Raw genomic sequence first — 11,760 nt, forward strand, 5'->3', positions numbered from 1 at the left:
AGAGGGAATATTTTTAATGGTATTCCCATTATCTTTAATTTTAATTCATTTCCTTTTGTCTCATGATACGTTTGAAAAGAAATATTATTATAATTAATCCTACAATGAAACCAATCACCCTGCAACTATGATGAGCATTGTCTTGTACAGTCAAGCTTTTAAAAATCTAGTCTTATGAAATGGAGCTCTATTTGTGACATCTCCCCCAAGCAATTTTTTTCATTCAACTATAGAGACACAAGGAGTTTTCTTTCATCCCATGTAAATTTACAAGAAAGTAACTTTATTGGCATGATGACTGAACTATGAAAGTTATTTAAGTAACAATACTTAACTAATTATCACTAATTATTAATAATTGTAGCTAATCAGTTAGAGTCATATTGATTTTTTCCTTGAATTCAGGTTGCATTATTTTGTATCTCCTCACCAAGACCCTCTTTCTTCCTTCCTAATGGGTACTGGGAACTTCATACTAATTAACATTAGATGTGATGAAATAAGTGGTGATGACAATTTAATCAGTGCTTGTTTCCCTAGAAAAGTAATTTCATATTTCTCAGTGGTGATGATTTCCTAAGTAGTGATCACAGTGTTTTATTCACGTATGGGCATTTACTCGGTGGTAGTCATTTAAGTGGTCATTCTATCATCAGTGGTCAATGCGTCACTGGTGGTCATTGGATCAGTTGTGTCAGTGGGAGTGATAGACTCAGAGATAGGGGAAATGGATGAAAAGTCAGCAGAAGAAGAGGTTTCAAGGCTGACACTAGTAGAAGATACAGGGGTTTCTGAAGAAGATGGAGAATCAGTGGGTGCTGGTGTGGTTGGGACAGAAGTGCTAGCTGTAGATGTGATGATCACAGATACTGTAGTAGAAGAAGGAAATGTGGTAGTGTCAGAAGCAATGGTGCTAGTGGCAATAGAGGTAGTTACCACAGGAGAAGTGTTATTGGAAGCAGATGTAGTGGTTGAAGAAGCAGAAGTAATAATGGCATCTTGTGTGGTAGGAATAGAAGTAGAGGAAATGGATTCAGTGGCAACAGTGGTAGAAATAATAGGTGAAGTAGTAGAAACAGATGTGATTGATAGAGGCATGATGGTAGAAGTGGCAAAGGGGATAGTTGCCACAGTTGTGGTAGAGGCAGAAGACGTAGTGCCCTCAGTTGTATTCAAGGCTGCAGAAGTCATGCTGTTGGGAGCAGATGTAGAAGTGGAAGATACAGTGGTAACAGGTACTGTTGTAGAGGAAACAGATTTGTTAATGGTTGTAAAAGTGGGTCTCACGGGAGTAGTGACAGAAATGGTAGTTGATGTGGAAGGGGTAGAAGTGGCAATAGTGGTGGAAGCATTAGCCATGATACTAGGGACAGAGGTGGTGGATAGAGGGATTGTGGTAGAAGGAGTAGAAGAGATAGTTGTGGTAGAGGCAGGAGATGTAGTCCCTTTTGTTGTGGTTAAGGCAGCAGAAGTCATACTGTTGGGAGCAGATGTAGAAGTGGAAGAAACAGTAGTAACAGGTACTGTTGTAGAAGAAACAGATTTGTTAATGGTTGTAGAAGTTGGTCTCACGGGAGTGGTGACAGAAATGGTAGTTGATGTGGAAGGGGTAGAAGTGGAAATAATGGTGGAAGCATTAGCCATGGTACTAGGGACAGAGGTGGTAGATAGAGGATTGGTGATAGAAGTAGCAGAAGAAGTAGTTGCCACAATTGTAGAGGCAGAAGATGAAGTATCTCTACCTGTTGTAAGCTCAGGTGTGATTGATGTCTCACCAGACGTGGTTGTGTTAACAGAAGTGGGGGCTGGGGTAGAAGAAGCTGACAGATTGGAAAAGCCAGTGGTGACATTCCCAGATGTGGCCATAGATGTTGCAGAAGCAGTAGAAGTAGTTGATGAGGTGTTGATGGCAGAAATGGTACTGGAGGTAGTAAGGGCAGCAGGTGTAGGTTCAATGGATGTAAGTGGAGCAGAGGTTGGGATGGCAGTGCTGACTTCAGGAGTGGGACTTTCAGTAGGGGAAGAGGTCTCAGTCACAGTGGTAGGCTCAGTGTTTTCACCAGGGGTGGTGGAATCATCAAAGGTTGTATCAGGGGGGACAGTATCATCAGTGGTTGTAATCTCAGGTGTGATTGATGTCTCACCAGATGTGGTTGTGTTAACAGAAGCAGTTGTGTCAGGAGTGATTGTGGTGGAAGGAGCAGATGAGAGAATGGATTTGGTTGTAGGTTGAGCAATAGTCGTAGAGGTGATATTCATAACCATTGATATGTTAGAAGGTGTGACTGAGGAGGCAGCAGGAGTAGTTCCAGTAGAAGTAGTGTTAGTAAATGCAGGTGTAGTGGTCAAGGAGGCAGAAGTGGTAATTGCAGCTTGTGTGGTAGGGGCAGATGTGGTCCTAACTATAGAAGAAGTTGTTGTGTTAGTGGTTGCAATTTGGGTGCCTGCCATTGTTGTGTTAGAGACAGCAACTGTGGACCCTCTGGTGGCAATAGTGGTGGAAGCATTAGCCATGGTACTAGGGACAGAGGTGGTGGATAGAGGGATGGTGGTAGAAGGAGTAGAAGAGGTAGTTGTGGTAGAGGCAGGAGATGTAGTCCCTTTTGTTGTGGTTAAGGCAGCAGAAGTCATACTGGTGGGAGCAGATGTAGAAGTGGAAGATACAGTGGTAACAGGTACTGATGTAGAGGAAACAGATTTGTTAGTGGCTGGAGAAGTGGGTCTCACAGGAGTGGTGACAGAAATGGTAGTTGTTGTGGAAGGAGTAGAAGTGGCAATAGTGGTGGAAGTATTAGCCATGGTACGAGGGACAGAGGTGGTGGATAGAGGGATGGTGGTAGAAGGAACAGAAGAAGTAGTTGCCACAATTGTGGTAGAAACAGAAGATGAAGTATCCCTACCTGTTGTAAGCTCAGGTGTGATTGATGTCTCACCAAATGTGGTTGTGTTAACAGAAGTGGGGGCTGGGGTAGAAGAAGCTGACAGATTGGAGAAGCCAGTGGTGACATTCCCAGATGTGGCCATAGATGTTGCAGAAGCAGTAGAAGTAGTTGATGAGGTGTTGATGGCAGAAATGGTACTGGAGGTAGTAAGGGCAGTAGGTGTAGGTTCAATGGATGTAAGTGGAGCAGAGGTTGGGATGGCAGTGCTGACTTCAGGAGTGGGACTTTCAGTAGGGGAAGAGGTCTCAGTCACAATGGTAGGCTCAGTGTTTTCACCAGGGGTGGTGGAATCATCAAAGGTTGTATCAGGGGGGACAGTATCATCAGTGGTTGTAATCTCAGGTGTGATTGATGTCTCACCAGATGTGGTTGTGTTAACAGAAGCAGTTGTGTCAGGAGTGATTGTGGTGGAAGGAGCAGATGAGAGAATGGATTTGGTTGTAGGTTGAGCAATAGTCGTAGAGGTGATATTCATAACCATTGATATGTTAGAAGGTGTGACTGAGGAGGCAGCAGGAGTAGTTCCAGTAGAAGTAGTGTTAATAAATGCAGGTGTAGTGGTCAAGGAGGCAGAAGTGGTAGTTGCAGCTTGTGTGGTAGGGGCAGATGTGGTCCTAACTATAGAAGAAGTTGTTGTGTTAGTGGTTGCAATTTGGGTGCCTGCCATTGTTGTGTTAGAGACAGCAACTGTGGACCCTGTGGTGGCAAGAGTGGTGGAAGCATTAGCCATGGTACTAGGGACAGAGGTGGTGGATAGAGGGATGGTGGTAGAAGGAGTAGAAGAGGTAGTTGTGGTAGAGGCAGGAGATGTAGTCCCTTTTGTTGTGGTTAAGGCAGCAGAAGTCATACTGGTGGGAGCAGATGTAGAAGTGGAAGATACAGTAGTAACAGGTACTGTTGTAGAGGAAACAGATTTGTTAGTGGCTGTAGAAGTGGGTCTCACGGGAGTGGTGACAGAAATGGTAGTTGTTGTGGAAGGGGTAGAAGTAGTTCTGGAGGGGCCTGGAGTAGAAGAAGCTGGCAGATTGGAGAAGCCAGTGGTGACAATCCCAGATGTGGCCATCGATGTTGCAGAAGCAGTAGAAGTAGTTGATGAGGTGTCGATGGCAGAAGTGGTACTGGAGGTAGTAACGGCAACGGGTGTAGGTTCAATGGATGTAAGTGGAGCAGATGTTGGGATAGCAGGGTTGACTTCAGGAGTGGGGCTTTCAGTAGGGGAAGAGGTGGTTTTGGTGGTAGTAGGTTTAATGCTGATGGTAGAGATGGGGTTTCTGGGTTCCTCTGTAGTTGGGGGTGTTTGTTTGGTACCAGTGGTGTGAGGTTTGGTTGTTGGCTTAGGCCTGTGGTGACCATGCGGATTTGGCTTACAATGATGGTGGCCAGGTCTCTGTGGCTTAGGTGAATGAGGACCACCATGATGTGAACCAGGTCGAGGTTTCTGAGGAACTTTTTTGGGAGGCTTTTGGGGATAAGGTCTGTGTTTGGGACATTTTTTGGGTGGTGGTTTCTTTGGAAAAGGATTTTTTGATGATCCTGGAGTATGTCTATGAAAAGGTCCTTTTTGGGGATGCTTTTTACATGGAGATTTTGGTGAAACGGGTTTCTCTTTGGGGACAGTCTGGGGTCGAGGTTTTTGGGAAATGGGTTTCCCTTTGGGGGTTGTTTTGGGCTGAGGTTTTCGTGAAACAGGTTTCCCTTTGGGGGTTGTTTTGAATTGAGGTTTTCGTGAAACGGATTTCCCTTTGGGAGCTGTTTTGGGCCAAGGTTTTCGTGAAACGGGCTTCCTTTTGGGGGTTGTTTTGGGCTGAGATTTTGGTGAAACGGGTTTCCCCTTGGGGACAGTCTGGGGTTGAGGTTTTTGGGAAATGGGTTTCCCTTTGGGGACTGTTTTGGGCCGAGTTTTTCGTGAAACAGGCTTCCCTTTGGGAGCTGTTTTGGGCTGAGATTTTGGTGAAACGGGTTTCCCTTTGGGGGTTGTTTTGGACTGAGGTTTTCGTGAAATGGGCTTTCTTTTGGGGGTTGTTTTGGACTGAGGTTTTTGTGAAACGGGCTTCCCTTTGGGGGTTATTTTGGGCCTAGGTTTTAGTAAAACAGGCTTCCCTTTGGGAGCTGTTTTGGGCTGAGATTTTGGTGAAACGGGTTTCCCTTTGGGGGTTGTTTTGGACTGAGGTTTTTGTGAAATGAGTTTTCTTTTGGGGGTTGTTTTGGACTGAGGTTTTCGTGAAATGGGCTTCCCTTTGGGGGTTGTTTTGGGCCGAGGTTTTCGTGAAACAAGTTTTCCTTTGGGAGCTGTTTTGGGCTGAGATTTTGGTGAAATGGGTTTCCCTTTGGGGGCTGTTTTGGGCCGAGGTTTTCGTGAAATGAGTTTCCCTTTGGGGGTTGTTTTGGGCTTCGGTTTTGGTGAACCGGGTTTCCCTTTGGGGGTTATTTTGGGCTTCGGTTTTCGTGAAATGGGCTTCCCTTTGGGGGTTGTTTTGGACTGCTTTTGTGAAACAGGTTTCCCTTTGGGGGTTGTTTTGGGCTGATATTTTGGTGAAACGGGTTTCCCTTTGGGGACAGTCTGGGGTCGAGGTTTTTGGGAAATGGGTTTCCCTTTGGGGGTTGTTTTGGGCTGAGGTTTTCGTGAAACAGGTTTCCCTTTGGGGGTTGTTTTGAATTGAGGTTTTCGTGAAACGGATTTCCCTTTGGGAGCTGTTTTGGGCCAAGGTTTTCGTGAAACGGGCTTCCTTTTGGGGGTTGTTTTGGACTGAGGTTTTTGTGAAACGAGTTTTCTTTTGGGGGTTGTTTTGGACTGAGGTTTTTGTGAAACGGGCTTCCCTTTGGGGGTTATTTTGGGCCTAGGTTTTAGTAAAACAGGCTTCCCTTTGGGAGCTGTTTTGGGCTGAGATTTTGGTGAAACGGGTTTCCCTTTGGGGGTTGTTTTGGACTGAGGTTTTCGTGAAACGGGCTTTCTTTTGGGGGTTGTTTTGGACTGAGATTTTTGTGAAACGGGCTTCCCTTTGGGGGTTATTTTGGGCCTAGGTTTTAGTAAAACAGGCTTCCCTTTGGGAGCTGTTTTGGGCTGAGATTTTGGTGAAACGGGTTTCCCTTTGGGGACAGTCTGGGGTCGAGGTTTTTGGGAAATGGGTTTCCCTTTGGGGGTTGTTTTGAATTGAGGTTTTCGTGAAATGGATTTCCCTTTGGGAGCTGTTTTGGGCCAAGGTTTTCATGAAACGGGCTTCCTTTTGGGGGTTGTTTTGGACTGAGGTTTTCGTGAAACAGTCTTCTTTTGGGGAGCTGTTTTGACTTGAGGATTTTGTGAAGCAGTCTTTTTTCTGGGGACTGATTTAGACTGAAAGTTTTGTGAAACAGTTTTCTTTTGGGGGCCTGCTTTAGTCTGTGGGTTTTGTGAAATAGGCTTCTTTCTAGAGGCTGTTTTGGGCCTAGATTTTTGTTGAAGAGTTCTGTTTTGTATTGCTGTTTTTCTGGGAGATTTTTGTAGAAAAGATCCCCCTTTTGTTTCTATTTTGGTTTGGGATTTTCATGGAACAGGTTTATGTTGCTGGTTTTGCTGAATTGACTGGAATTTTTGCTGTCCTTTTTGAACATTTGACTTTCTGTTTTGATTTACAGGTGGAACTGAGTGAAACTGAGTTGATCTAGATCTTTTGGAAGGATATAAGGCCTTGCCAGCTGTTTGTTTTACAGGGGAATTTTGATGAGTTTTAGGAAATTGGGATGGAACATATCTTCTTGAAGTACTTGTACTTGAAAAAGATCTTGCTGCTCCTCTCTTCTGTTGAAGAGGTAAACTTTGCTGTAATGGTCTTTGGGCAGACTTTTGAACATATTGTGAGTGATCAATCCTCTTCTGATTAAGTGATTTTGATAGGCCAGATCTCTGTTGAAATACTGAATTTGGATGAATTGCTGTCCTAGAAGATGAACTAGAAGATAATGATTGAGGTGAATATGCCCTTGACCTCTTCTTTGACCCAGTCTGTCTCTGCTGTGTCCTACTTAACTGCAAAAATAAAGAAATATGTAGAATTGAGCATGCATAAAATCAGACTTTAGAGTTAGATAATCAAGTAGCTGCTGAAATGGCTAGATTGCCAGGTCTGGAGTCAAGAAAACTCATCTTCCTGAATTCAAATCTGCCCTCAGATATTCACTAGCTGTGTGACTTTTTGCAAGTTATTTCACCCTATTTGCCTCATGGTAAACCATTCCAGGATCTTTGCCAACAAAACTCAAAATAGGGTCATGAAGAATTGGACATGACTCAAAAACCACAAAAATGAGGATAATAATGATCAACTCTCAGGGCTCAATTTTTTTAAATCTAAAAATAAGAGGACAGGATTAATGTTTTAGATTTTAAATAAGGAAATTGTATTTCTTAATCTGCCCCATTTCTTGCTTTATCTTATTGCTCTTGGGTTAGGGACATTTGCATGCTATTTTATTTGTCATAAAACACCTGCAGCCTGATAAAGTCTGTGGATATGAGCACAGGGATCTTTAAAATTTTCTTGTTTTTCTTTTAGCCTCTCTCCCTATGACCTGTTTTCTAAAATCTGCCAAAATAATTTAAAAACACAAATCTGACTATTCCACTCTCCTGCTGAGCAACCACCAGTGGCTACTTATTGCCTTTGTGATAAAATTCAAACCACTCATTTTGTCACTTAAAGCCATTTACATTGACAGGCAAAAATCTTTCCAATTAGTTCACATTATTTCCTTTCGTGCTAAAGTGGCTTCCTTCTTATTTTCCTTACTCATTCATCACCAGGTTTTGCATCAGTTGAGCTGAATGCCTAGAATTATACTCCATCTCCTCCAAAGTTCAATCTGGGTATTTCCTCCTAAGGAAAGGCTATCTGATTCCTCTCATTGTTGTGCTCTCTCCCTACTCAAATCATCTTGGGTTTACTTATCTGTTTCCTCCCCAACTACCAACTAAAATACCCACTTCTACAACAAGGTTTTCCTGATCCCCCTTAATGCTCATGCCTTCCCTCTGTTGATCATTTACAATTTATCCTATATGGATCTTGTAGATATATAATAGTTGCACATTATCTTCTCCATTACACTTTAAGCTCTTTGAGGAGAGGGACTGTCTTATGCCTTTCTTTGTATCTTTAGCTTTTTGCACACAGTAGGTGTTTCATAAATGCATGTTGGTTAATATCTCCATGATTCTTATGCCCACTGAAGTCCAAGCTGAAATCAGGGGAGGGTTTCACAGAATCTCTCTTTGATTTGTTCTGTGCTGATCTTTCACCCTTCCAGCTGTCTCTCTTCCAAAATATTCCTTTGCTTAGGTATACCGACTCTCCCAGTCAAGGATAAGACCAGACAGGATGGTGAGAGCAAGAGAATAGACCAAGTAAACAGCATGACCTTGTCTTACGAATGTATTCATGAGGAGTAGTGCATAAGTGACAATTGTTACATTATATTATGTTATCTCATTGATTTTTACAATTTCCACACATATATATGCATATATATTCTCACCAAAAAGTTATGGCAAAATATTTTTTTAAATTACTAATATCCAAGTCAAAAAGGCAGTAGTAGTTGACAGAACTGGTGGATTGCTGATTATAAAGTTAGGAAGTCCTGAGTTCAAATGTGGATTCTGACACTGATTCTGGGAAGCTGGGTCAGTATCTCAGATCCCAGTGTTCCTTTATCAGGAGATCCCTATACTGCTAAAATCACAGATATTGTTTTAAAAAAAAGCAAGCAAAGAAAGCAGAACAATAATCCAATGCAAGATATATTTTGCCTCTGTCAATATACTGTAATATGTATGTAACAGTCACATTCTGTCTTAAGTTTCTAATGTACATAATGATAATAGTAGTTAGCATTCACAACACTATTACTTTAAGGTTCACAGGGCACTTTCTAAATATTATTTCATTTAATCCTGACAGGAAAGTGCTATTATTATTCTTCCCATTTTATAGATGAGAAAACTCTATTTATGAGTAGCCTGGTGGCTCCATAGTGCAAATCAGGAGACCTGAAGTTAGAGAATTGTTGGTGAGTCATTTCAATTGTATCTTATTTTTTGTGATACCATTTTGTGGTTTTCTTGACAGCGATTCTGTGATGTTTTGCCATTTCCTTCTCCAACTGATTTTGCAAATGAGAAAACTGAGATAAGCAGGATTAAGTGACTTTCCACAGCTAGTAAGTGTTGGGCCAGATTTAGACTCAGGAAGATGAATCTTCCTGATTCTAAGTCCACTGCTCTAAATACTGCACATCCTAGCTGCCTCTGGAGTCGGGGAGGCCTGAATTCAAATTTGCTTTTAAATACTCGATGTACTTCAGTTTCCTTTTCTGAAAAATGCAATTAATAATAGCACCTACCTTCTAGAGTTGTTGTAAAGATAAATATAAGATAAATTAAATAAAAACCTTAAAGCATTGTTTTAATGCTAGTTATTGTTGTTACTGCAAATATGTAACACATCATAGCCTCTCCTGCAAAGTGTAGACATTATTCACTGTTACTGGTTCTTTGGAAATTTGACACGTGCCTAGAGCATCTCAGATAACATCACTCTTGTAGAAGGCAAAAGGGGACTGCTTTCAGAAGACAGGAAGAATGGTAAAATGGTGAACATTTTGTGTTGACCTACCAAGTGGTTTGGAGCAGCTTTTCTCCATTGACTGGGGAATTGGAACTGTTAAGTGTGTTGAAAACAGTTGGACTCAGCAATGGATGCAACTTTTGCTGAATTCATGTTTGAGACCCATTTTCTTTCTACACTGAAGTTTGTGGTCTCAGGAAATTGGTCTGGACTTTTTGCTTTGTTTTTTTCAGTTCTGAGATCTTATATAAACATTTTGTTGTAAAAAAGAAGTTAACAAAGCTTAAAAATTCACTAAACCTTACATACAGGATACCCTGTATGAATAATTCACTCTCAGAAAAAAATGCAATCCATAAAGAAAATAAATTCCAGAACCAAATCTAATTGCAAGTGAATTCTATTAAATATTAAAGAACAATTAATTCAAATTTAACATAAATTACACAAATATGGCAAGATGCCAATCTACTAAATTCCTTTCATGAGACAAATATGGTCTGAATAACTAAACCAATAGAAAAAGAAACTATATTCAAGATAATTTTAGAATGCAGAATATTTGGAATTTTATTTACATAGATATTCCCAGGAATATGCATGACTATACTTACTTGCTTTATAGAAATGAAAGTAAATAGAAAAAAATTAATTGTTCATGGATGGGCTAACACTACAAAAGTGACAATACTATCTAAATTAATTTACAAATTCAATGTCATATCAATGAAATTATTGAGTTTTAAAAATATAACTTAAATACAGACTATTTTTTTGGAACTTGACAAAATTTTACCAACATTTATCTGAAGAAGTGAAAGTTAAGAATCTCAATGGAAAGAATTTTTTAAAAATGGGAAGGAAAGAGACCTAGTAATACCAGTTCTAAAGTTATACTAAAAAACAGTAATCATTAAAATTATTTTCTACCAGTTAAAAATGAGAAAAGTTTATCAGTGGAACTGATTATATACAAAAGACCCAGAGACAAAGATAAACTAGCAGGATAAGGATTCATTACTATTAAAAATGTTGGGAAAATTGAAACATTGTCTGATAAAATTAAGTTAATATAGATCCACTATTAGCTTCTAGTGGACACATGACTTGACTATAAAAGTTTGCAACATAAAAACAAATTCAAGAGAATGTAAGGAGATACAATGGTAGAAAAAAGAGGCATTATTGACCAAAAAATAGAGATGGTTGCAAATGATAAAAGTGGAAATTCTGATTGTATTAAATTGAAAGATTTTTGAGTAAGCAAAGTCAATGAAAGTAAAATTAAAAGGCAAATTTAAAATTGGAGAAATGTTTTTGCACTAAAATTCTCCAGACAAGGATCTAATATTCAAAATATATAAAGAATTAAAATATTTAAGAAAAGTGACATTATTCAATAAAGTCAAAGCACAAACAGGAAGTTCTGTAAAAAAATGAAATGCAAGTTATCAACAATTGTATGAAATATCACTTCAAGTCACTAAGGAAAAAAAAGAGAGAATTAAACTAAAATAATTTGTAGTTCCATCTTACATTCACCAGAGTCTCAGTGTTGACAATTACAGTGATTATGCTATTAGGTAATAGGAACACTACCATTTGAATTAGTAATTTTGGTAATGCTAACTACTAGGAATTTTTCTCAAACAGATCAAATACAGAGGGAAAAGTCCCCCCCCCCCACACAAATATTTACAGAATCACTTTCTTATAGCAAAGAACTAGAAGCAAAGTAAGTGTTCTTAATTAGAGAATGGATGAATTCTGGTATATAAATGGAATATTATTGTACCTTAAGAAATGATAAAAAGGAAACTAGAGATCATTATTGATCACAAAATGGAAAATTTTGGTTATATTAAGTTAAAAAGTTTTTGTACTAACAAAACTAATGCAAACAATATTAGAAGGGAAGCAATAAACTGGGAAAACATTTTTACAGTTAAAGGTTGTAATAAAGGTCTTATTTCCAAAATATATAGAGAATTGACTCAAATTTAGAAGAAATCAAGCCATTCTCCAATTGAAAAATGGTCAAAGGTTAAGAACAGACAGTTTTCAGAGGAAGGAATTGAAACTATTTCTAGTCATATGAAAAGGTGCTTCAAATCATTATTGATCAGAGAAATGCAAATTAAGACAACTCTGAGATACCACTACACACCTGTCAGATTGGCTAGGATGACAGGAAAAGATAATGACGAATGTTGGAGGGG

At 39.8% G+C, this 11,760-nt stretch overlaps 1 protein-coding gene across 1 annotated transcript; it reads right to left on the minus strand.

Annotated features, from left to right (window-relative positions):
* Nucleotides 1-262: 262 nt before the first annotated feature.
* Nucleotides 263-11,143, minus strand: LOC116420058 (mucin-2-like). Its single transcript, XM_031943530.1, has 3 exons — nucleotides 11,078-11,143; nucleotides 8,451-8,533; nucleotides 263-5,959 (listed from the first exon to the last, which is right to left on the minus strand). The coding sequence occupies exons 1-3, from the start codon at nucleotides 11,141-11,143 to the stop codon at nucleotides 634-636; spliced, it is 5,475 nt and encodes a 1,824-aa protein (XP_031799390.1). The 3' UTR covers nucleotides 263-633.
* Nucleotides 11,144-11,760: the final 617 nt, after the last annotated feature.

This window comes from Sarcophilus harrisii, chromosome 6, assembly GCF_902635505.1.
Source record: "Sarcophilus harrisii chromosome 6, mSarHar1.11, whole genome shotgun sequence".
Classification (NCBI taxonomy): Eukaryota; Metazoa; Chordata; class Mammalia; order Dasyuromorphia; family Dasyuridae; genus Sarcophilus; species Sarcophilus harrisii.